The sequence below is a fragment of the Ursus americanus genome, chromosome 20 (assembly GCF_024610735.1).
Source record: "Ursus americanus isolate L20-20 chromosome 20, mUrsAme1.1.p, whole genome shotgun sequence".
NCBI lineage: Eukaryota > Metazoa > Chordata > Mammalia > Carnivora > Ursidae > Ursus > Ursus americanus.
Genome location: NC_142146.1, coordinates 50,650,943 through 50,675,876, shown reverse-complemented (window position 1 = coordinate 50,675,876; position 24,934 = coordinate 50,650,943). Strand labels below are relative to the sequence as shown.

Below are 24,934 nucleotides of genomic sequence, written 5' to 3'. Positions count from 1 at the left end.
CAACACTTCCTGTATAGGAATTTCACAAGAGTATACTTCCATTTTCCCCTTAGACACTGTGCTATTTTTGTAATATATTTTGCTTCTACATGTTATAAATCTCATATTAGGTTGTTTATATTTTTGTTTCAATAGTTAACTATATTTTAAAGAAATTTAAATAATTAAATGAGTTTATCCACATTTTTACCATTTCTGACGTCCTACATTCCTTTGTATAGATCCTTATTTTCATGCGGTACAATTTTTCTTCTGATTGAAGGACTTCTTTTAACATTTCTCACAGTGTGGATGTGCTGGTGATATATTTGCTCAGCTTTTTCATCTCTGAAAAAGTCTTTCACCCTTATATTTGAAAGATATTTTCACTTTGTATGGATTTCTAGATCAGCAGCTTGCACTCCCAATCTCCTCATTCTTTCAGTACTTTTAGTCCCACCTTCTTCTTGCTTATATTGTCTTTTTTTTTTTTTCGGGGGGGGGGGCAGAGGGAGAGAGAGAATCTTAAGCAGGCTCCAACCCAGCATGGAGCCCAAAGTGCGGCTTAATCTCACAACCCTGAAATCATGACCTGAGCCAAAGTCAAGAGTTGGACTTAACTAAGCCACCCAGGTGCCCCACTTACACTGTCTTTGATGAAAAATCTGCTGTCATCCTTACCTTTGTTTCTCTCTACATAACATGTCTGTTATTTTCTGGTTGCTTTTAAGATTTTCTATCACTATTTTTGAATGATTAGATTAGAATGTTCCTCGGTATGCTTGAGGTTTGTTGAGCTTCTCAAATGTGTGGTTTATAGTTTTCATTAAATCTTAAATTTTTCAGCCATTATTTCTTCAAATATTTTTTCTGTCCTTCCTTCTCTCTCCTGTACTTTGGGGATTCCAATTATTATTATATATATTAGTCCACTTGAATTTGTCTCATAGCTCACTGATGTTCTTGTTTGTTTTGAGTCTTCTATTTTTGTTTCATTTGGATTGTTTCAACTGTGTGTCTTCAAATTCACTGAACTTTTCTTCTGGAATGTCTAATCTGCCATTAATCCCATCCAATGTACTTTTTATCTTAGATATTGTACTTTTCATCTCTAGAAGTTCACTTTAGATCTTTTTTGTATCTTCCATATCTCTATTTAACATGGTCACTTTTCCCTCTAGTTTTTGGGCAAATGGAATATGGTTATCACAACTGTTTTAATGTCCTTATCTGGTGATTCTAATATCTGTGTTGTCTGAATCAGTTTTTATTCGTTGATTTTTCTCTCATTATGTCTTTTTGGATAGCAATTTTTGATTGAATGGTAGGCACTATAAATTTTACTTTGTTAGATGCTGGATATTTTTATACTCCTAGGAGTATTATTGAACTCTGTTCTGGGATGCAGTTAAGTTTCTTTGAATCAGCTTGATTTTTATAGTTCTTCCTTTTAAAATGTGTTAGCTAGAGTCGGCTCAGCATTTAGTCTAGAGCTAGTTTTTTCCTACTACTGATGCAAGACCCTTCTGAGAACTCTACCAATGCCCTGTGAATTATAGGTCTTCCAGACTGGCCTTGTGTGAGCATTTGGTACTCCTCTCTAGTCCTTTCAGATGGGTCTTTCTCTGCCTTTGGGTAGTTTCCCCACACATATGTACTGACTATACATATACTTAATGGGGACTCTTTGTAGATCTCCAGCATTCTTTCTGTGTGCCGCTCTTGCCTGAGAACACTATCCTGTGAATTCTAGCTGTTTTGCTCTCTCTGGTCTCCTTAACTCAAAGAACCTGCCAAACTACCTAGATTCACACTTCCTGCACTGTGGCCTTAAATTTATTTCAAGAAACTAAGTTTGGGTAGTCACAGCGCTCACCTCATTTGTCTCCTATCTGTAAGAATCATTGTCCTTCATTGTCTGATAGTTAGTGTCTTGAAACCATTGTTTTCTATTTTTTCTCCAGTGGTTTAGTTAGTTAGGAGGGAGGGTAAATCTGGCTCCTATTAGTCCATCCAGGCCAAATGCAGAAGTTTTGGATTTTGTAGTTAGCTCTCATTTTTTTTTTTCCCGGTTTGTATCAGTTGCTATTTCCTGGCTATAGAACCTTGGCAACTTACTTAACTTCTCTGAGCCTTATTTTTTTCCAGGTGAAAATGGGAATAATAATTTTATAATAATTAAAATTACATTTATGGAAAGCATTAAGCACAAGGCCTGGCATATAATAAACACTCTAAAAATGGACATTATTCTTATTATCTTGATTAAGGGTTTAAATCAGTTGATATTTACAGGCTATTCTAGATCTAAAATTCTGTGATTTTATTAGTTCAGTTTTGAAAATTACATTATAATTTTACAAATTAAAGTGTGCTCTCAATATTCTTTTAGCCATTCATTTATTATGCATAAATGAAAATCGATATTTTATGACAAGTTCATCCCTGTCAAATTTTGTTATTTCATAAGCTATCCTTTTAAATTCCATTAATAGTACACTTAAACACATTAGGAATTATTCAGCCATTTGGTTCTTCTATTTTGAAGAAGAATTTGAGATTTTCTGTTTGCTTCCCTTTTGTGCTGGAATTGACTATTTCTTGAGGTAAACTCCCCCCACCCTCCTGCATTTTCACTATTAATCCAGTTGCCTAGCCAGGAAGTAAGGTTCTATTTGTTTGTTTGTTTTAACTATTGGTTTTTAAAAGCTCTATGTACTATTTTAAATGAGGTCAATAGTAGTACAAGTCTAAAATGTTCCTAAATGGGATGATATCTTAATAATAATGTAACAAAATAGTTGTTTGGAATTTGTTTATTGCACTACAAAGTAATAGTCAACATATGACTATTGCTTAATGTCAGCAGTCTGGCTATAGGAAATTTTTTCAAAAAGATTTTATTTATTTATTTGACAGAGAGACAGCCAGTAAGAGAGGGAAGACAAGCAGGGGGAGTGGGAGAGGAAGAAGCAGGCTCCCAGTGGAGCAGGGAGCCCGATGCGGGGCTTGATCCCAGGACTCCAGGATCACACCCTGAGCCAAAGGCAGATGCTTAACAACTGAGCTACCCAGGCACCCCAGGAAATTTTTTAATTACAAAACTTTTAACTGAAAAGTAACAACACTGTGCCTTTGGGACCAATTTTAAATGTTCAGTATGCACATTATTTTTTTCACATCAAAGGAATACTTGAAATAAATAAAAATCTATGGCAATTAGTAAATATGCAGTTTATTTTAAAATGTGCCATCCTTGTTGCATAGCAATTATTGATTCTATTATGTGCTTTTTACATACTCTAAAATAATTAAGTACAGGCACAAATTGCTATCTACTTTTTTTGAATGTTAAAAGCATTTAAGTTATGAAGTTTATTCTAATATGTGTATTATATATTTGTAAAGGGAACATTTCATTCCTACACAAAGGCACAGTGACCCAAGAAAGAGATGACAATGTCATATTAGTGATTTTCCTTCCTCATGAGAGGACTTTAAGGGAACTTTTTATTCATAGTCTCAATAACTAGCACAGCCAAGACATAATTATCATTCCTTGGCTTTACTGGTCTGGATCTTGATTTACTGCTAAGCTAAATGATAAGATTTATTAACAAGAAGACATGTCCTCTCAACAAAATGAAATGCCCATTTATAACACAGAAAATTATATATGCCAAGATACATCTATGATATAATTAATTTATTAGAATGATATCACGGTCTTAGCAAGAACTTAGAAAATCTTAACATAGGTTTATTTTCATCATCAAATTAACAGCATGAAGCAAGACCATAATGCTTCTATATAATCAAATGCTAACATTAACTTGGTCCACTTGCTGTGTTAGCACCTCACAGACAGGGTACATTAAGTAGCAGTAATAGAGTAGATTGTAAATGCAGAGACTTCTCCAGTAGATTGTATCTGAAAGTCCTTCATGGGGTGTGACCATGAAGATAAGGAACTTCTACACAGCAAAGGCAGGAAAGTTCACTCTACCAGTCTAAAAGGAGCTCAGGTGTTTGAAGGAAGGGAAGAATATATGAATCTCTATTCACGTTAATCCCATGAGTGAAATTTCTGCATCAAAAGATGAGATGTTTATAATATCTCTTCATACATACTTCCAAATCGCTCTCCAAACGGTTGTTGTAACTTCCAGCCCCTTACAGAGTGAGTATGAATGATTATCTTAAAAGACCTTACCACAATGCCAAAACCACTCTGATAAATGGATGGGTTAAAAAAATAATCTCATTGTTTTAATTTGCATTTTTTGTATTGCTGGTTAGGTTGACCATCTTTTTGTATTTTCAAACATGGATTGGTAAGGATGGAGGAAGTAGGATAAGAATAGACTAGCCAAGTGAGTACCCCCAATAAAAATTAGTACCTCTAATAAAAATTAGAAAGAATTAAAGAAATGTAGGCTTTAGAGAAGAAGGAAAAGAAAAGATTCATACTTCAAAATAAAACAGAATAAGAATGAGCCACTTAGAACAACTTTAGTCTGTATTCTCAACTTTTAATTGTTGCCTCTATGGGACTGTTGTCATAGTGATCATTTCTCTTACAGCCTGACTGTGCTGTCCCTGAGGGACAAGGAAAATGGGATTGATTTAAAGAGGGCCAGTAATGCCTGAGTATGGCCAACTGAGTAAAGGATGGAAATAAAAGTGAAAAATTTAGAACTGACCTGAGCCAGCAACAATATCTAAAGGGGTCACTTCGGTGGATGGTAGGGTGGAAGAGTCCAGGTGGAGATGTTAGTTTGAAGTGGCCACTGCTTGTTGCTTGAGGTTACAAGTTATAGGGTATAGTCATCATAGAGAAGAATCTGATAATAACCAAATAGGTTGTCAGGACTTTAGTCAAGCAATCTGAATTTCAGTAGCCAGCTCTACCTCCAGATATAAATTTACAATGTTATCAGAAAACCAAGGATGGAGGCTAGTGCTAGGGCAGGCATCAGATGGGCAAGAGAAAGAGTTGGAAAGGCTTCAGGGCATTGTTCAGGATGAGGCCCAGGGATCAATCAAGGAGTATCAGAAGTTTATGACACGGAGATGATCGCTATAGCCTCAATAACTAGAGCTGTACAAGGCCTGAAAAGGTAGGGACCAATAATTTTTAGAATATTATTTGTATCCTTTAAAATTATGCAAGTAATACATATTTATTTGAAACTTTGAAAAATTTAGAAAAATCCAAAGACAAAAATTAATGCATTTTTCAGTACTGTAAGAGAAAATATTTTCTTTGTAAACAGTGAGCTAAATACTTATTCATTTTACTTTGCCAAAAGTTTATAACTGAGTAATTTTGTCATTTTCCATTCTCTTGTAATATCTTCTTAAAAGCAGAGAAATTGTGAGAATAAATTAATATTCCCCTGCTTTTAAGGTTGTAGTCAAATGCAGATTCTGTCCCTTTATAGGAAAAAGGTAAATATTTCAAAATAAAAATTACACTTTTACATGAGAACTAAGGGCTATCTTAATTTTACAAGATTTTAAATTGTTTTTACCTTTTTATTTCCCATTATGTTGTCTAATATTTTGGAAAAGATACACATTATAAGCATGTTTGGTCTAGGAAATTCCAGAAGGAATCAAAATGTGCATGGAAGCCAAATGTCTGGAAGAGTCTCCTGGCAAACAGAATTTTTAAAAAGCAAATAAGACACATGCTGATGAGAGCTACATTATCATTACCTTCTCTCTCCAGTTATCATCGTTCAGCAGCTTCTGTCGAAGGGTCTCCTGCAGCTGTTTGATGCTTTTCTGATGTGAAATCAGCATTAATTCCCTGAAAACCATAAACCCAACAAATGAGTCAAGACCCTGAAACTCTTCCTAAATTGCAGTTCCTGGCTCAGAGAATAGTATTTCATAACTTACATCTGTTTCTTCTCTTTAGCAATATATATATATTACCACTAGATACTACTTTTACCATTAACAGCAATTTATAAATACTACATACAAGGTAAGTATTTTCTCAGGCTTAATTTTTGCTTAATAAGTTATGTTATTACTTTTGCATGAAATAGTAACAACATATGTGGAGTCATAGATATCATAAAACATTACACATTATGGTTCCAAAGTTTATGACTAAATTCTAACACTAGATAATATTTTGTTTCCTAAAAGAAGGAAAATATGTTGGGGTATGCCATAAAATCAACACATGTTTGCAGTTCTTGCTAGATTTATTTATTTTTTTACTTGTCTCAAGTACTGATAGGAAAAAACCAAATTAAGTAGAAGGTAATGAGATATGGTATTGTACAAAACATATTAGAAAATTGAAAAGAAAACACACAGAACATTTTAATATTTTAGTCCACATAAATGAATCTTAAAGTTTAGTTTGTAGTCTTCTGGGTGGAGGTAAGTGCAGAAGATTCGTAAGAGCATTTCACAGGGACACTGAAATTAAGCCTTTGAATATCACAAGTAGTGGCAAAAGCATACTTGTTGATCAGGCTCCTTCCCTCTTCTGTAATCACCATGTCCCTCCTTAGTTTCTATGTAGGTGATTCTTCTCCATTGCTTATTCCTCTTTCTAATCTCTTTGTTTTCCATCACCACCTTGTTCCTTTTAGCTCTGACTCCTTTCTCAAAATTGTGACTTTTAATTATAACTGCCTGTTGGACATCTCCACCCTAATGAACCATTAATAACAGATACATTAAAAAACAAATTCATCATCATCTCCTGCAATCTTGCTTTTCCTTTATCTTCCTTGAAGATTCTGAAAATCTTCAAAAGTCAAAATCGTTGGTTTGAAATCCCTGAGTTTTCTCTGACTCTTTCTTCTCCTTGTTCTACCACATCCATTCAACACCAAATTCTATATTTTGCTCCCTGGCTGAACTTCAAACTAGTTCCTCTCTTCCTTTCCCACTACCAATAGCCTTGTTAAGACTCTTGACTTTTTCTCCCACCTACAGTATTATAATAGACCCTCAATCTATCTCTTGATTTCTTTTCTAGTCTCACTCTATAATGTGTAAAAAATTACACATTTTTTACCATAATAAAAATAATGCCTACATTTCTAGGCTAGAAAATTTTAAGGACACAAACATAAGAAGACATGTTGGACTTGGTAACCAGGATTTTGAATATCATTTGAGGGAAAATGATTAAAAGAAAAACTCCCCAGACTTCTCTTTTTAGAAGTGTGTTGGACTAGGTACTTTGACAACTCTCCTACTGAAAATAAGTTAAACATTTTTTCAACTTATAAAAAAAATCTTAAAATTCATCAGTGAGCTGGACAAAAAGTGTGAAGGATGCAGAGAACAAAACTCAAGTGAAAGAACAGAAAAAGGGTATGAGTGGAAAACTATTGAAATCTGAATAAGGTCTGTAGTTTAGTTAATTGTATTATACCAATGTTAATTTCTTAGTTTTTACAGTTGTGTCATTGTTATTAAAAATGGGCCAAAGAGAAACAAACTCTCTCTGTACAGTCTTTGTAATTTTTCTGTAATTATTTCAAACTAAATCTTTAAAAAAGTGAAGTAAAAGGAAGAACCCCCAACAATAAATAGAGCATTGAAACCGATTCTCACCTTGAAGATACGTTCCAAATCTGATGAACTTGAGCTTTAAATTTCATAGCCATGAAGGACTCAGGAGAGAAAGAGTCTAAGAGGAAACTCACCTGCATGAAGCTGCATCTCAAAGAGCTACACATGCGTGAAATTCACACCTAGTATGTGTAAAATTCAAATAACATTTCTCAAGGTGCAAAAGAAAAGTACTGGTTTTGAATTTTGGTGCTAGGTAGAGGGAAAAATATAAATCTCTCGCAGGAATTTGTAAGCACAAACTAACCCTAATGCACGTTTGTATCATGAATTCATTCAACCTAAGTAGTTCAAACAGCTTCATGTTGAAATTGTATCTTAAAGTGGTAATAGGTTGACTTTGTCTCCAGATGCCTGGTAGAAAAAAAATCAATATTTTTGGGAGCAACCTATAGGTTGACTTTGTCTCCAGATGCCTGGTAGAAAAAAAATCAATATTTTTGGGAGCAACCTATCTTCAACTTGGGACTCAAAGACTTTCTACAGCTTAAAAAGTCAAGACCTAGGAGATCCTGATTTTTTAAAAATCACAAAACTATAAAGAAAAAAAAAAAGCCAATAAGAGAAAGAACAAGCAGACACAAATCAAAGCATAATCAAACTCATACTTTCTAAAGTGTTGAATTTTCAGATACAGAATATAAAAGGTTCAAAGAAATAAAAGAGTGATTTAAATAACTAATGAAACATGGAAAAAAAAAACAAATCAAACTTGCAGAAATTAAAAATATAATAATCAAAAAGAAAAACAGTGGGTGGTCCTGTAGCAGATTATTCATAGCTAAAAAATGAAGTAATAAACTGAAAAGGAGATTTAAAGAAATTATACAGAGTGAAGTGCAGGAAGTGAAACATATGGAAAATATAAAAGAGAAGTTGATGCATGGAGGACAGAGTGAAAAGATCTAATATGTATCAATTCACTATTTCAGAAGGAGAGGAGAGAAAAGGAGAGGAAGCAATATTTGAGGGGACTATTCCAGATTGAGGAAAAACACTAAGTCACAAATCTAGGAAGCCAAATGGATTCCAAGCAAGACAAATAAAAATAAATTTCCCATCTGGGTATCTGATTGTGAACATGAAGAACATCAAAGTAAAAGAGGTCTTAAAAGAAGCTGGAGAGAAAAAAACCATTATCTTCAAAGGAACCCAAACATATTGAAAGCTTATTCTCCAACACAAAGGAAGTCAGACAGCAAAACAATATGTTCAAAATTTTATGAGAAAATAACCACCAACTAAAGTTGGGTACCCAGCAAAACTATCTTTCAGAATGAGACCGAAATAAAATATGCTCAGATAAATAAAATCAGAGTGTTTTCTACAAGCTAAAGGATCTTTGCGAAAGAACCTTCTATAGAATATGCTTTGCAGGAAGGGGTAAGATCTCAGAAGGAAGGTCAAGCATGCAAGAGGAAATGTGAGCAAAGAAACTGGCAAACACACATGCAGGGAGGACTTCCTGGGCATATGATCGGGACAGCTGAACAAGGCCCATGCTCAGAAGGGGATCCTGTGCTTCAGAATTAATGCTTTATGGTCATCATCAAGAAATTCTTAATAATTTTATCTTTAAATTTGTGTTTTATGTGAGGTCTGATGGGGCAATTGAGCATGTACCAGGGGCTTGGCTTGGAGCCTTGGTTCCCATACAGTCCTACCTCCTCCCACCTCCCTGCCTTTCCAGGATGGTTCTCCAGCCCCTGCTCCTCACCCCTTGCCCAGCATCTGGGCTTCCTCTGCTTTGGACGTGGGCTCAGGTGCAGGTACCTGCATGGGGAAGGGTGAGGAGTGGGCATGTGTACACCCCCCTTGCTCTGAAGCCTGGGGAAGAGTACTGGCTGTCTGTGAAAGCCAGCATCCATTTCCCCATGTCCAAGGGATCACAACGTTCAATAGTACTCAAGAAAACACCATGTCAGGTTGAAAGAGATAGTGTGAAGACAGGGGAAAAAAGCTTCTTTGTAGCTTTTTGAACAAGAAACCCCACATTTCCATTTTGTACCGGGCCCTGAAAATTATGTAGCCAGCCCTATGCAGGTAATTGTAAACAAATATCTGTATAAAATTATAGTTTTGAGCTCAAGTGTTCTTTGGTCTTTGCATGATTCAAGGGGAGTCTGAGATATTAATTTCAGACTTCATTAAGTATGCATGGTAAAATTTCAAAAACAACCACTAAAAGAATAGAAATAGAATATACCATTAGAGGAAAAAGCACAAAGAAAATAAACAAAACTCCAGTAATACCCCCCTCCACCCAAAGGCCCAAAAGGTAGAAACAGTGCAGAAAAAGAGGAAAAAATAGAAAGCTTAAGGTAGCAATCACAATGATGGTAAATAAATTAAACTCGCAAGTTAAAAAAGAGAAACAGGCTTGATAAACAAATATAGCTGAGCTACATGTTCTTTATAAGAGGCATTCCTAAAACTTAAGGACATGGGGGGGGCGCCTGGGTGGCACAGCGGTGAAGCGTCTGCCTTCAGCTCAGGGCGTGATCCCGGCGTTATGGGATCGAGCCCCAAATCAGGCTCCTCCACTATGAGTCTGCTTCTTCCTCTCCCACTCCCCCTGCTTGTGTTCCTCTCTCGCTGGCTGTCTCTATCTCTGTCGAATAAATAAATAAAATCTTTAAAAAAAACACAAAAACATAAGGACATGGAAAGATTTCCTTTTTTTTTTTAAAGATGTAACAGGGAAATGTTAAAGAAAAAGAAGCATGCAACTATATTGATATTAGACAAAGTAAACTTTAAGACAAATTCATTATTCTTGGCTTATAGTGATAACAGGTTATTTCACCATAGCCTAAATTTATATGTACCTGCTAAAATTGCCTCCAACTATATAAAGTAAAACTTTATAGAACTGTAAGGAGAAACTGTAAAATCCATACAATAGTGGTAGATTTCAATACAGTTCCCTCAGTTATGTAAGTCAGTCTCTGGGACCACCAAATAAGGCCATGGAAATGTATACTGCACAACTTCAGGCTATTATGTGAGAGGTCGTCCTGTAATGTGCAATGCAGCAACCCAAGGTCAAGCAGACAATTAATTCAGCAAAAATATAGAGGATTTTAATAATGCAAATAAGACTGATTTAAGGTTCATGTACAGAAGCCTGTACCCGATTAGTAGAAAAACACATAATTATTTTCCAGCTCACATGAAATGGACATCCTACACCAGAAAGTGAATTTCAAACAGTTGTCTGATTAACCTGTATAGTCCAATATGGTAGCCACTAACCATACGTAGCTTCTAAGCACTTGAAGTGTAACTGGTTCAAATTAGGATACCTAAATTTAAAATGCACAGCAAATTTGAAAACTTAGTACCTCCCAAAAATCTAAAATATCCGTGATAATTTTTAAAGATTATTACGTATTTAAATAATTTGTATATATGGAGTTAAGTAAAATATATTATACATTTTACCTGTTTATTTTTCTCTTTTAATGTGGTAATTGAAAAATTTAAAATTACTAATGTGGTTCACATTATACTACTGAACAGCACCATTAGAGTCCATATTCCCAGAAAACAAACGTCTGTAACAAAAGATATGTAAAATATCTCCATGTATTTGGAAATTTAAAAAATACATTTCTGAGTAAGTCTTGGGTCAAGTAAAAAATCGTAACTGATATTTAAAAATACTTAGAATTGAACAATAATGAAATTGCTACATATCAAAACTTACAGAACACAGTTAAAGCAGAAAGGATAAATCAGTTGTATAGTTGTATAGTTTAGAATACAATATAGATAAAGAAGTGAATGCTTTTCAGCTACATGCACCATAATGGACAAATCCTAGAAACATAATTTTGAGCACAAAAAAAAAATTGGGTAATACTTATAGTATGATTTTATTTCTATGAAGATAAAATATTTGCAAACTGTAACTTTTTTAAAGGAATGTTAATAACTTGGTAAAATTATGAAGTGAAGCAAAGAAATGTCAGGTGTTATCCATAGATTTTTATAGATGCTCTTTATCCATTTGAGGAAGTTTCCCTTCTATTCTTAGTTTGCTGAGAACCACAAAATGCAAGTTGGTGGTTTCCTCTATGCAATGAGTCACTGTGGTGGAACCAGGGAGAAGCACAAAGGGACTTCAAAGCTAATGGTAAGGTTCTTTTTCCTAAACTGAGTGGTTGACACATAGATGTTCATTGTATTTTACTTCTTTATACTTTACATCTATGTTCACCTTCTATGTATCTATTCAATATTTATTTTAAAATAATTAGTGATTAAAGCCTGAGCACATGTATGTGGAGGGAAAGGAATTAAAGGTAAAGACTAAGGTGAAGGACCGGGCAGGTGACTAGTAGGGTAGAGTTTACTGTCAGCTATGCACGCTAGGGACAAAGCAGTGTCATTGGGCCCTGAAGGGACAGAGGTGAATTAGGAAGGCAGGATCCCTGTCCAAATCATGCTCAAAATCCAGTAATGTAAAAGAAAAATGTATCTTTCAGAGTGTGAGGTACACCCAGCAGGTTCTGATGCTTGCTTAGCAGTCTCTAGGCTGAAGAAAAGGAAGTGAAGCAGAAGAAACAAAGAATGAGGACAGCAAAAGTGGGATTACATTAAAAACCTCATTTGTGGCTTTCCTCCAAATATTCGACCATTCCTGTCTCCCCTGCAGACTCATCTTCCTGTACTTGTCATTTAAATGTTCATGTTCCTCAGCACTTTTTCCTTTCTACTCTTTCTCTAGGTGATCTTATCCACTGCTATGCTTGAAATGCAACCTAGATGCTGACGACTCCCAAATTTTATCTCTGGCTCAGATCTATTCTCTCTATTATCTGAGTATCTGACTCATGAACCCAACTCACCATCTGACTGCTCTACTTTTATATTTCAGAGACATCTCAAACTTAACATACCTGCAATCTCAGAAGCTTAAAGTACTAGAGTTTATTTTTTGCTCATGTTATGTGCCATCTGCTGCTTTGCTCCCCATGTTTTGTTCCAGGATGTAGCTCAACGAGCAACGCTTACCCAGGAATGCTATTTTTGCAGCAGATGGAAAAGAAATATCTCCAAAACATTGGATTTGTTGAAGCTTCTACTCAGAATTGGTGCATTCTCTCACATTTCAGTGGCAAGAACAAGTTGAGTGGCCAAGTCCGATGGCAGTCAGGCATTGATAGAGTAGTCCTCTCACTGGGAGGTATGCACCTAACACCAGGTGGAGCCCATTGAAATTCTGAAATTCCCCTGGAACCCACTGGGAGGATCTCTTCCCTGGAGGTGGGGGATATTCCTTGCTTAGATTGTGGTTCGTTTTCATTGCTGAGTAGTATTTCATTGTATGGTTACACCACAATTTATGATTTCACCCGTTGATAGACATATAGGTTATTTCATAGGTCTTGGCCATTACAAATAAAGCTATCAATACCTCTGTACAAGTTTTAATTTCTCCTGAGTAAAATACTTGGGTAACAAGGTAAATATAATGCTTAATTTTTTAAGAAACTTCCAAAATGTTTCCCAAAGAGGTTATACTGTTTTACATTCCAATCAACAGGGTATGAGAATTCCAGTTTCTCTATGTCCTTGTCAACACCTGGTTATGTTCAAACTTTTTAATTTTAGACACTATGAAAGTATGTAGTAGTATCTCACTGTGGCTTTAATTTGCATTTCCCTAATGACTAATGATGTTGAGATTTTTGTGTGTGTACATATTGACCGCCTGTATATCTTCATTGGTGAAGTGTCCAAATCTTTCATTCATTTTTTTATTAGGTTGTTTACAGTCATATAATGGAGTTTCTAAAGGTCTTTACATATTCTGGAAACAAGTCCTTTATGAGATGTATATTTCGCAGTTTGTCTTTTCATTCTCTAAACTGTCTTTCAGGAAACAGAAGTCTTAATTTTAATGAAGTCTAATTTATCAGGGTTATTTTTTTCTTTTATGGAGTGTTCTTTTGGTATTGAATCCAAGAAATCTTTGCCCAACTCAAGGTCATAAATGTTGTCCTTCCATTTTAGAAGTTTATGATTTTAGATTTTATATTTAGATCGATATTTTGAATTTATATAAATATATTTCATAGTATGAATCAACGTTCATTTTTCACACATGTATATACAATTATTCCAGTACCAATGGTTTCAAATATTATCTTTTCTCTAATGAATTGTTTTAGTACCCATGTAGAAAATCAGTTAACCATATAGGTGTGCCTATTTCTGGATTCTTTATTCTGTTCCACTGATCTATTTGTCTTTCTTGAGACTAGTACCACACTGTATTAAATATGTAGCTTTACAAGAAGTCTTGGAGTCAGGTAGTCACTTTGATCTTTTAACCACTTAGGTTTTTTTTTCAAAGTTGTCCTGCTTATTCTAGGTCCTTTGCATTTCCATGTGAATTTTAGAATTAACTTGTTAATTTCTACGAAAAGTTATGTTGGAGTTTTGTGATTGCACTGAATCTTTTTAAGACATAGAAAGAGAGAGAGGGAGAGAGTGTGTGTGTGAGTGGGGGGAGGGGCAGAGGGAGAGGGAGAACTGAGCATGTCACTGAGCACGGAGCCTGACATGGGGCTCCATCTCATGACCCTGACATCATGACCTGAGACAAAATCAAGAGTCTGACCCTTAACTGACGGAGTCACCTAAGTGCCCCGATCCACTTATCATTATGAAATGAATTTCTTTATTTCTGGTAATATTCTAAAATCTACTTCATATGATATCAATAGTATTTCAGCTTTCTTTTGATTAGCATCAACTAGGTGTATTTTTTCATTGTTTTACTTTAAAATTATTTGTGTCATTGCATTTAAAATAAATTTCCTATAGGCAGTTTATAGCTGAATCTTATTTTTTTAATACAATCTGATAATCTTTGCTTTTTAATTGGAATGTTTAGACAATTTACATTTAATTCAATTGTTGATATGGTTAGCCTTAAATCTATCATCTTGCTATTTGTTTCCTATTTGTCTCATCTGTTGTGTCCTTTTCCTTCTTTTTTCTGCCTTCTTTTGGATTTTGCTTGTCTTATGATTCAATTTTATCCACTTTCTTGGCTGTTTAGTTATAAATCTTTTGTTGTATTTTAGTGGTTGCTATAGGATTAATAAGGGCCATCTTAACTCACCACAGTTGTAGTAGACTGAGTAATTGCTTTCAAAGATATCCATGTCCTAATCTACATTGTCTGTATGTTACTTTATATGGAAAAAAGGACTTTTCAGATGTGATTAAGTTAAGAGCCTTGAGTTGGGGAGATTATCTTGGACTATTTGGTTGTTCCCTAAATGTAATTACCAAGGCCTTTATAAGAGAGAGGCAAGAGAGAGGGGGAAGCTGATGATGTGACAAAGGAAGCAGAGATTGGATTCATGCGGCTAGGATGCAAAGAATGCCAGCAGCCTCTTAAAGCTGGAAGAAGCAAGGAATGGGCTTTCCCCTGGAACTTCCAGAAAGAACCAGCCTTAGTGACACCTTGATTTTAGTCCCTTAACACTCATTTGGACTTCTGACCTAAAAAACTCTAAGATAATAAATTCGTGATGTTTTAAGCCACTAAATTTGTAGCAATTTGTTACAGCAGCAATAGAAAACTAATGCCATAGTCTACCTTCAAGTGACATCATACAAGTTTAGGTATGATATTAGAATCTTATAATAGTAAACTTAAACACATAAGGAAAAGCAGTCAATGGAAACTGAGGTAGCACCTGACCCGGTTCTTAAAATGCCAGTACACGGAATGAATGTGGCCGGCCATGCACTTGTTAGAAGTAGCAGACACCACAGTCTTGGCAATTTGGTCCATTTTATTTCTTAAGCCTGATTTCCTATTTGAAAAGAGGTATTACTGATGAGAAAATTCCAACAAGCATTTCCAGATGGGTGCCTGTCAGTACACTAGAAGTTACCTTTATTTTTAAATGGGTGGTGCTGAGTATTTGAGATGCTCAAATTTCAGTCTTTCTGGAGATGAATATAATTTAGATACAACCAAAAGTGGAATCCATTCCATATACATTCTTCTGATGGACCGAGTACAAAACACCACTGCTGTTATTTGTTTCCTTTTAGAACAAAAACTGAAAGTCTAGTAGCTTATAGATGCTAAAATATAGTAGGTTAAGGTTTAAACACTGTTAATGAAATGATAATGATTCACTGAATTTTCAGAGTTATGAAATTCCCTATGACATTTCCACAAAGTATCAGGTGTTTTGAATGAACTCTTTTAAAAGTCATGGACTTAAAGTCTGCAGTGGTAAATTTGCTTGATATTTATGACTATAGAAATGAGAAGGACTTTCAGATCTCTGATTCCTGCTAAGCCTCTGACCCAGACTCTAAGACTCTTGCATGATTCTTTAGTGGGACAAGGCAGAAAGAATAACTATATGTGATTGTACAAATACTTACTGCCCTTGATTAGCATGAAATGGGCATTGAGTAATGTAAACAGGGATGATTATATGTATGAAGAAGATAATCCTGATTCCAAAAACAAAAATCACACTTACTACGCCCATGAAAGAGCTTCCACATTATTCAGGAATACAAAACCATTTTAAGACACTGATGATGAAAAAAAAATTTGTGTTGAAAGAAACTAAAAGGGATCAATTTTGACTCTTGTGAGCCTTTTTGCTAGAAATCTAGAGGAATGATAAGAAATAAAACATTGTTAGATGCATATTCCATATTTTTCCATGTTATAAAAAGCTGAAAATTTGTAGCCATTTTTGAATATCATACAGACATCTAATTTCCTCTTCAGAACCAGTTCGAGAGATAAAGATGCGTTAGAGTTACAGGAAATAACACAGAGTTAGGTCCTAAATTTGGATTTGACTAAGAATCTAATAAAGAAGATTATCACTAGAATCCAGGAGTTTGGACTGTATTCCCACCTCTGATTTGTGACAAGTCAGAAGCTCTCTAGACCTGAGAGAAACACTGGGAGCTTTTGATTTTTAAATCATGCAATCAGTGGTTTCATTGGGATTAAATTAATTCTCATCCATACATCCATCTATCCAGCAAATATTTATTGAGTGTCCATTATGTGTCAGGCATTGTTTTAGTCTCAGGGGATATAGTGGCTCTTTCTTGCCATTTTTTGGTAATACACTAATGCAATTGCCTAAGCTTTAGAAGAAACAAGATCCTGAAGTAGTAAATGACCATCTAAAGTGACACAATTCAGGAGCAATGCTGGCTCAAGCTCCTCACAGCCTCTAGCTTTCTGCAGTGTTATGCTGCCTTTGCTTTTTATATTTGAGAGGGAGGTGTGGCTAGCTGCAGCACTCTACTCTGCAATTTCATGAAATATTGTTTAAAAATAACATTTCTGGAGTTGGCACAATAGGCAAATTAGGATCTCTCGCAATTAAGAGTATTTATTTTTAAAATTTTAACTTTTACATTCTTAGACCCAAAAGAAAATGAGAATCTAATTTCTTATATACGTGCAGAAATCTAGATTCCCTTAATTGTAGTTAAAAACGTAACTGCAAACAAATGTCAAACCATAATGCCAAACGACAGCTTTAAATTCTATTTCACAAGTTGTTCTTTTAGAGATGTCTTCACATTGTCAATCAAAGAGGAAATTTGGATTTTGCCACAACTCTTGCCTTAGTTAAAAGCAGTTAACTCTGTGGTATCCTAAGAAGTTTGGCAAGCCTCTTGTTTTGAGAGCTGTTGATAGATAGGAAATCAGAGAAAGAGGTGAGTCTTGGGGGGGAAAAAGATAAGGTTTGTTATTTTAGAATGATGTTACTTAAAACATTTTGTTTCAGGATGCTTTCAAATAATAGGATAGCATTCCAACTGAATCACTCCACAGACCAATCTTTACAACTTGAAGAGTAAAGCAGATAATATTGAATTCAATACACATTTAATAAATAGATACATCACCAGTGCAGGGTATAAACATTAATAAGATATGATGCTTTAAACATACATTTTCCGAGCACTTAAACCTACCAGGCACAATACTGGATGTTTTAGTCTTCATAAGAAGATAGCTATTACTACTGTCCCCATTTTACAGATGAGGAAAATGAGCCTTAAAGTGGCTAAGTTGTCCAAATTTAATACTGGTCAAGTTGAGATTTAACCTATTTGCCTAACTCTAAAGTCCATTTTTTTAAATACTTAAGCCACAGTACCTTTATTGTAACAGAGGTAACAGACCCTTTATACACTACTTCTGAATCCTTTTTTATAGTCTACACTTCTCATTTTTTTAACCTTCATGAAAATATGACAAGCCTCATTAAAGGAACTAAACACTAAGCTTCTCTTCTTCTAGACTGTCTTGTGAAATGTTATTTCATTCTATTTTCATTCTCAAGATACAGCTCCACTTCTGATTTTGCCAAGATACTAGGGAACAGAAGACAAAAGTCACCATCTTATATTTATTGAGTGAATGGAGGAATCCCGAAAGAGTAGAGAGGTGGGGTAAGAAAGTGAGGGGGCAGGAAGAGGAGATACATGGGGCGCCTGGGTGGCACAGCGATTGAGCATCTGCCTTCGGCTCAGGGCGTGATCCCGGCGTTATGGGATCGAGCCCCACATCAGGTTCCTCCGCTATGAGCCTGCTTCTTCCTCTCCCACTCCCCCTGCTTGTGTTCCCTCTCTCGCTGGCTGTCTCTCTGTCAAATAAATAAATAAAATCTTAAAAAAAAAAAAAGGAAAAGGAGATACAAAGGGGAGCACTCTGGATTCTCCTGCTTTCCTCAGGGCTGGGAGTCCCCTGAAGGCTCAGTGTTATAACATGGTTGAGAAAGAAGTCACACAGAGAGGAGCTGGCAGAACAGCCCTTCAAGACAGATGCTGAGGCAACTATGTGAACTACAGTGGAGGGAATGTAACGGAGGGAACGTGTAATGAGGTTAGACCCAGCAGAGCTTGATTTCTGTCTTTGCCAGTTACGTGACCCTGAGTGAGAGGTTTAGCCTTGCTTAACCTCTTTCGTTATGTAGAAAATGTGGAAAATGACCTGCTTCACAGGTGAAGGCCCCAGCTCTGCTAACCAGTGCCTTTGGGCAAATTTGGACATGAATTCCCCTCTGGGTTGGTAAATTAGAAACAATATTCCCTTGGGGTGGGGTCAGACCTAGAGACAGAAGGGTTGGTAAGAGGAGAAGGGAATGGCATACTTATGCAAGAAAACTGAGCTCCTTCCCCTGTGGCATGTGGCTAGGACAGCAGAGTCCGGATTGGTTTTCAGATCCCTTACTCCTGCCACTGAGTGCCACAGAAGGAAGCATCTCATTCAGGACATGATCACAGAAGACCTTGGAGGGCTCCCCACAACTGTGATAGCTATGGATTGTGTGTGAGGAAGTTTGAGAGGGAGAAAGACAGAGGTGGGGTGGGGGCAAAGGGAGAGAAGGGAGAGAGCAAGAGGAAGCACGCTTGTTTAATTATGGGGTCATGTCACATAATAGAAAAGCAGGAAACTCCCTGAGCCTCCTAAAAAAATTTGCCAGATTTTGTATATATTCTTCTGGGGTGAGGGTTTGTAGCTTTCAATTAAAAACAAACAAACAAACAAACAAAAACCAGAAACAAAGAGAAAGAAGAGGACCTGAGAATTGAAAAGAAGTTAAAGTTACATGTGTGGGGGAGGGTGAATAAAACCCTTCCTTAGAGCCTAAGATATCCTTCTGGAGGGACAGGGAGCACTTCCAGGGGCAGCTGGGTGGCTCGGTCGGTTAGCCCTGCATCCCTGCATCGGGCTCCTTGCTCAGCAGGGAGACTGCTTCTCCCTCCCTCTGCCTCTTCCTGGCTTGTGCGCCTTCTCGTGCTCTCTTTTTCTCTCTCTCTCAAGTAAATCAATCAATCAATCAATCTTAAAAAAATAAGTTAGACAAAGAGATACAGACGTATATTATTTATTTCACAGAAGAAATTATACGTAAGCAACTTGCACGTAACTTCGGTTACAACTAAACTTTTCCTCCAACAGTGCTCTTCACTAATCCCATCCTGTTATTGGCAAGTTAGGCGAATAAGTATTTTCCTATATTTCTTCTTGGAATTTACCAAAATGGTGCTAATACAGCTCTTGGGAACGCATAGTGTATAAGAGCTGTTACAGACAGCTGCGTGTTTCGGCACTATGGTCGTAGCCCACATGTCAGTGCATAAATTTCTCTAAGTGCTATATGTGGGCAGTCTCCAAGCTTAAACACATATGTCCTTATAAAACGTTATTTGGAAGTTGGTTATAGGGAATTCCAAACACATTTTACCACAGAAATAATTTTCTATAAAAATGGAATTAGGCCTGCAGGCCAGCCCACAGAACCCTATTTAATCCACTATAGGCCTGAAGCGCTGTCCCAAATTCACAGTTCTGGGCAGAGTTCTGGCACTGACTGACTAGACCTTATAGCCCAGAAGCAGGAGCGCAGAAAGCTCTTAGTATAGAATTGAGAAAACAGCTGCACTTTTCTCTGGCGCTGTCCACTGCCTTACTGCATCTTTCCTCATCCACAGAGGAGACCTCTCTCTCCAGCCTCAGTGTGTCTGTGACCAAGCTGGCCAGACCTCTACCCCCAGCCTCTGTGATCTCGAAAGGCCTACTTTTCCTCCTTCTACTGGAGCCTCTTCTCCTAATAGAGCTTCCTGAGTGTGGGGGAGAGAGCAATGTAGGATTAAATAGGTTTGTCCTAATACTTCAACTATCTCCTAGTCACCAACTCCTTTCCTGCCCCAAATTCAGTTCTACCAGTTTTTTTCCCTAGTTTTGGCTTTTTACATCTTCCTTTTCTCCTCTTCTGAAGTCACATAGCATTTAAATTGCACCTTTCTCATAATGGTCCCAGTGGAGCTTGGGCAGGGGTTCTGTATCAGGAGAGGTGAGGGAAGGGTGGCGTGTACATGAGATTGCCTGAGCTTACGGAAGCACACGCTGTCACTGGGAGCAACTTGGGCTTTGGCCTTTGGAGAGCACATCTGGCAGCCTGGTTGATTGCAAGTCCTTCCATGACAGTGTTTGGGACACTGCTGGGTGGAAGATTTCCAGGCAGCACCCAGTGCTACGGAACAAGAATCTCTGTCAGTGCTATCAGTATCTCTATTTTAAAAGGTTTTTTTTTGTTTACAATTTTATTTATTTATTTGAGAGAGAGCATGAGAGAGAGAGAGAGAGAGAGAGAGAGAGAGAGACAGCATGGGGAGGGGGAGAGGGAGAGGAGAAGCAGATTCCCCGCTGAGAAGGGAGCCTGATGCAGGGCTTGATCCCAGGACCCTGGGATCACGACCTGAGCCGAAGACAGACACTCAACCGAATGAGCTACCCAGGTGCCCCTAGGCTTTAAAAATTTTAGGTGAGAGTAGCAAGATTTACAAAGGGAAGAGTGCTAACAGTGGGCTTAAATTTTAAAAGTTTTTGCTGAGCCTCACTTCTTCTTTGGAGGGACTTTTCACATCTCCAACTGCTTAGGGACACCTCTGTTTAGAGGTCCCAATGGCACTTCAAAGTAAAGCTTTACAGAGAAACTTGCTCAGTTGAGACAGTTTACTACTAAAGAGAAGAAAGAGGAGAGAGGAAAGCCAAGACTATGCACTAACCTTAAGGAATGTCTGCTGTCAGGAGGGGATAGGAAAGAACCAGAGACAGAAAGGGGGCAGGTTAACAGGTAGCCCCAGCAGTCAAAGGAAGACTTATATTATTTACATATATAATACCTAATTCATATTTATAATATCTTGAAGTTGTTCATTGATTTTGCCTTTGCCTAGATGGGGGAAGTTTTAATATCACAGAACTATTCATTTTCTTAGTATTTTTAAATTTTTCTTTAAAGTTAGAATTATAGTCTTTAGTTTCAAATGAGATTTTCATATATCTTTGATAAACATAAAAATATAGTGTCTAATGTCTCTTGGTAGTTTTTTTTTTTATCCTGTTCCATTTTTGGCATACCAGATTGCTTAAAGAGAAAGAAGAATCTTTGATCGGCTTATAAACAAGTTTCAAGGTAGGTTTGGACAGAGTTTCAAAAGCTTTCAAAAGGTCATTATTCTTCAAGATATCCTTTTAACTTGGCTTTCTTTTTTATTTTTTTAAGATTTATTTATTTATTTATTTATTTATTTGAGAGAGAGAGAGAGAGAGAGAGAGAGAGAATGAGAGTGCATGGGGAGAGGGGCAGAGGGGGAGGGAAAGAAGACTCCCCACTGAGCATGGAGCCTGATGCAATGAGGGACTCCATCCCATGACCCTGAGATCATGACCCTGAGCCAAAATCAAGAGTCAAATGCTTAAATGACTGAGCCATCCAGGTGCCCCTAACTTGGCTTTTATATATCCCTTTTGGCTCAAAATGGAGTAAACTCTGGCTATTTCGCCACTATCCACTTGGTACAGACATTTAAATATCCCAGCACAAGCTGGCAGGGGGAGGGAGCCGAAGATTTTCATTTTTCTCGTGTCTGTTAGGCTTAACCATACATAAAGTCCTTTCATTAATATCAAAACAGTAAATGACCTGAGTTGTTCCTGCTGCCCACTGCCATACCTTCTCCACTGAGCATCAGAATGATCTTTCCACAGCGTCACTCCTCTTTAATGGTTTCTTTTCATTGCACTGTATATAATACCCAACTCCCAAAGGCCTGGGACATGCTGCATGGTTTGGTCCTCACCTTCCTCACGCACGCTTGCTAGGCCTCTAGTCATACTGCCATTTCTGAGAACTCACCAAGCTTGCTTTTTGCTTGTAAAGCTCTTCTTGGCTTTTGGCCCGGTTACTTTTACTCATCTTCCTTTATGTATCACTTTGAAAGTCATTTTTTATGACTGCTCTTACCAAATCAAGGCCCCCTTTCTATCAGTCTCTGCTACAATACCCTTTTACTTATTTTATATCCATTATCACAATCTATAATTATTCTAGTTAGCTCTTCACTTTTATTTATCTTTTTAAACTATGTGTCTCATTAGAATGTAAGATTCTTGAAGACAGGGATGTTTCCGATTCACTATTACAGCCCCAGGGTACAGAGCAGCTGGCATATAGTAAATGCTGCTCAAATAATTGCCAACCGACTGAATTACCCAAAGCAAGTCATTCATTCACTCAACAAATATTTATTGAGTGGATATGTGCTAGACTTTAAGGATACTATAGAGGACACGGCAGACAAAATTTGAAGGTGGCCTAGGACAAAAAGGACAATGGGTTGTCTAGGAGTACTCCTATCATAGTATGATAACTTACTGGTCCATAAGCACATTTTAATTTGTTATGTAGCAAACAGTAAACTTAGTCACCACCAAATGACTAAGTAATACCATGCCTGCTTTTGGATAGATTAAACTGTAAAGAGCAAAGGAAACAGGGGAAGGATATGAAAGAAAAAAAGGAGGGAAGTAGAAGGAAGGTGGTAGTTCAGTGACGTCTCTATTCTCTGAAAACTTAAATTATCCTTCTCATTCAGCACTTACAACAGAAGGTAAGATTAGAACCATACTAAATGTCTTTAAAATGTGGCAAAACACATACACCCAGGCGAGTGTGTATTTCAAAGCAATCCTCCGAAAGTTCTGTATTTATTTTAATGATGCCATCAATCCTCAAAACACTCATAAGACTGCCTTCTTCAAATTGCAGCAAGAAATAATTTACTAAGCACAGAAAAAAAAAATACAATTTATTTTTGATCCCACATGGTATTTCTCAGATTGACTTCCTACCATATTCACTGGACTTGGCTTTCACTGAACCTACTGAGATTGATTTTAAAATCAAATTCATTCCTAAGGGGCAAAGATTCATCATACAGAGAATATTGTAAAACATATGCACTTAAGTCAATCCTCAGAAAAGAGTTCCAGAAATGTCTGAGCAAAGACAGGATCTTTTCAATGACCACTGTAAAGAAGATGGCATTCATTTGGATAAGCAATTAAGTCTAATTAATCTGACATCATTAGAAGTGGGGTATTCTAGATAATACAGGAATATAAGAAAATTACTCAGATAACCAAAGTTATAAGCAGAAGATTTGGAAAAAAAAGTTATTTATTTCATGGTGTCCTAGGACATATGATTCTGTACTTTTTATGTAGAGTATAAAACTGATTTTTATTTTTCTCACTCAGGGTCATCATCATGGCCACTAATTATTTACCCATGTTATAAATAAAGGAACACTCAAAGTTATTGATGTGTGTAGGGCTGTTTCTATTGCATATTGGGTCAAATTGCAATGCTTTTCATGTTTTTGTTTGGATTTACATATTTTTTTCTTCTTATGCATGACCAATCTTTCAGCTGCCATTCCTTCTTGTTATTAGTAAGCCTGGTTCTTGCAAATTTCCTGCTTATGAAATTGCTGCTTCTAATATGCTATGGGCTGAGTGACTATGTAGTTGTGAAATGGCAGAGGTGGTGGGGTGGAATAAACATTCATGTAACTCTAAGGTATACCATCTTTGCAAGAGTCAGGTTACTGGTATGACTGAGTCAGGAAGAAATGGTGGTTAGCAATCAGCACTGCAGTTGTTCATCTTATCCCAGGATGGACCAGAGATAAGACTTGTCCCCTGTGAACTGAACAGAACTCCTTCTAGCCCGGAGTAGAGACAGATATAACCCAGGGCAAAGAGTTGATGAGAAAGTTCTAAGACAATTATCTTAATTCTAAGCTGCTTTCTACCCACTCCCAGACTTTTCCTCTGGGAACAAATAGCTGCTCTTGTAAAGAACTAAAAAAAGTTTATAAATCTTCTAAGTTAGAAACTGGTCTAATACTCATAAAATGAAACTAACAAAATTAAAAAATAAACTAAAAAATTATAGGAAGAATGAAAAACAAATAGCCAATTTTGTGTTCTGTTCACAGAGAATAATATAAGACAAAAATTCATGCTTTTATGGAACTTGTGTTCTTCTGGAATATAATAGTTATATCAATAAATGGGATAATATCTCCCATTAAAGATTCCCAGATTTGATAAAAACTAATAAAATAAAAGCCCAAAATGTGCATTATATATCAGACATGCATTTAAAACTAAAGTACTTGAAAAGAATGAGTAAAGACATACCACGCAAATGAAAACAAAAAGAAAGAAAGCAGGCTTGAGATATTAAGTATAAATAGGTTAATTTAAAGACAAATTAACTGAGCAACAATATCTAGGAAGGCTAAATGAACATGCTTTTTAGTTTCCCTTTACTACCTAAATGCCAGAGGTATCTTTGTGGAAAGCCCTCAATAAGAGGTGTTGATAAATAACAGAGAAGAAAATAAGAACTAATAAAAGGAAAAAGTGGTACAAAAAGATGTCTTTCTGTTGGAAAAT

General features: G+C 36.5%; 1 protein-coding gene across 2 annotated transcripts in view; it reads right to left on the bottom strand.

Moving 5' to 3' along the window:
- LEKR1 (leucine, glutamate and lysine rich 1) overlaps positions 1 to 24,934 on the bottom strand; it is a 171,444-nt gene that overhangs the window by 27,542 nt on the left and 118,968 nt on the right. For both annotated transcript variants that reach the window (XM_087870309.1, XM_045811980.2), the window contains one exon: positions 5,701 to 5,794. In XM_087870309.1, coding sequence (XP_087726435.1) covers positions 5,701 to 5,794 — 94 coding nt within the window. The remainder of the gene's footprint in view (positions 1 to 5,700; positions 5,795 to 24,934) is intronic.